The sequence below is a fragment of the Rhincodon typus genome, chromosome 40, assembly GCF_021869965.1.
Source record: "Rhincodon typus isolate 14 chromosome 40, sRhiTyp1.1, whole genome shotgun sequence".
NCBI lineage: Eukaryota > Metazoa > Chordata > Chondrichthyes > Orectolobiformes > Rhincodontidae > Rhincodon > Rhincodon typus.
The window spans coordinates 12,084,550-12,086,132 of record NC_063371.1 but is presented as its reverse complement, the minus strand read 5'-3'; the positions used below and the strand labels follow the sequence as shown (position 1 = coordinate 12,086,132).

At 49.1% G+C, this 1,583-nt stretch overlaps 1 protein-coding gene across 1 annotated transcript in view; it reads right to left on the bottom strand.

Annotated features, from left to right (window-relative positions):
* The window catches only part of LOC125487328 (zinc metalloproteinase-disintegrin-like ecarin), a 30,401-nt gene that overhangs the window by 24,928 nt on the left and 3,890 nt on the right, over positions 1 to 1,583 (bottom strand). Inside the window, exons 3-4 of the mRNA XM_048618515.1 lie at positions 1,225 to 1,301; positions 966 to 1,044 (exon numbers count right to left, since the gene is read on the bottom strand). Of these exons, the coding sequence (XP_048474472.1) occupies positions 966 to 1,044; positions 1,225 to 1,301 (156 nt within the window). The remainder of the gene's footprint in view (positions 1 to 965; positions 1,045 to 1,224; positions 1,302 to 1,583) is intronic.

The following is a 1,583-nucleotide window of genomic DNA, read 5'->3' as shown; positions in this document are numbered from 1 at the left end:
TCCCACTCACACCCATATCCCCTTGTGACAACTGGATCATAGTCTATCCCATTCAAACCATATCCCCTTGTGCCTGTCAGATCACAATCCATATCCCACTCAGACCCATATCCCCTGTGACTATGAGATCTTAATCCATATCCCACTCACACTCGTATCCCCCTATGCCTATCGGATCACAGTCTATATCCCACTCACACTCATATGCCCCTGTGCCTATCGGAACACAGTCTATATCCCACTCACACCCATATCCACCTGTGCCTATCGGAACATCGTCTATATCCCACTCAAACCCATATCCGACCATGCCTATCGAATCATAGACTGTATTCTGCTCAGACCCATACACCAAAGTGCCTATTGGATCACAGACCGTATCCCACTCAGACCAATATCTCACCCAGACCCATATCCCACCGTGCCTATTGGATCACAGACCGTATCCCACTCAGACCAATATCTCACCCAGACCCATACCCCACCGTGCCTATTGGATCACAGACCGTATCCCACTCAGACCAATATCTCACCCAGACCCATATCCCATCGTGTCTATTGGATCACAGACCATATCCCACTCAGACCCATATCCCACCCAGACCCACACCCCACCGTGCCTATTGGATCACAGACCGTATCCCACTCAGACCCATAGTCCACCAGACCCACATCCCACTGTGTCTATTGGATCACAGACTGTATCCCACTCAGACCCATATCCCACCCAGACCCATATCCCACCGTGCCTATTGGATCACAGACCATATCCCACTCAGCCCCATATCCCACCATGCCGATTGGACCACAGACCGTATCCCACTCAGACCCATATCCCACGACGAACAGAAATTGAGTTGTCATTGCCTCTGATGAAACGTCACTGTATTCGTAACATGAACCCTGCTTTCTTCCCACAAGATACTGCCAGGCCTGCTGAGTTTCTGATTTTGCAGCATACTCACTGGATAGACAGGATTGCTTGTCACTTCAGTCCCATCCTTCAAATAGTGCGTCTCGGAGTAGTTCTTCGCAATGAGCTGCCTGTGAAAGGTAAGGGAAAATGTTCACTGATGTGGAACAATGCTGCATTGCTGTGATATGATGTGCATGCATCTTTCAAGTGCACGTCTAAAACTGCTGACTGTCACCATTCACATCTTCAAGGCGTGAGATTTAGTCCCTCATCCATTGGATGAAATGGATAGACCAGACAACACTTACTCATTCTTTTCAAGGTACACAACTTGCTGCTTGCCACCCACTGTGACCTCAAACTGAACAACCGAAGGGTGAAGGCCCTGCCAAAGGAGAGACAACAAAATTCAACTCAATGGCAAACTTTCCCCACTCGCATGCTATCATCTCCCCTTCGTTCAAACTTCATCAGCTCACGGTTTCTGATTCCAGACCAGTCTCCTTTCAGGACGCCCTCATCTCAATTCCCACTTCTTCGCCCGTGACACAAGCCAGGTCCCAACACTGTCATTACATCGGCCTCAGTACTCAGAACCAGAGTGACACTGTGTTCCTGTTTGCTCCCACAATTACCCCTCTGTCATTATCCCCCCTGTGTTCCTGTC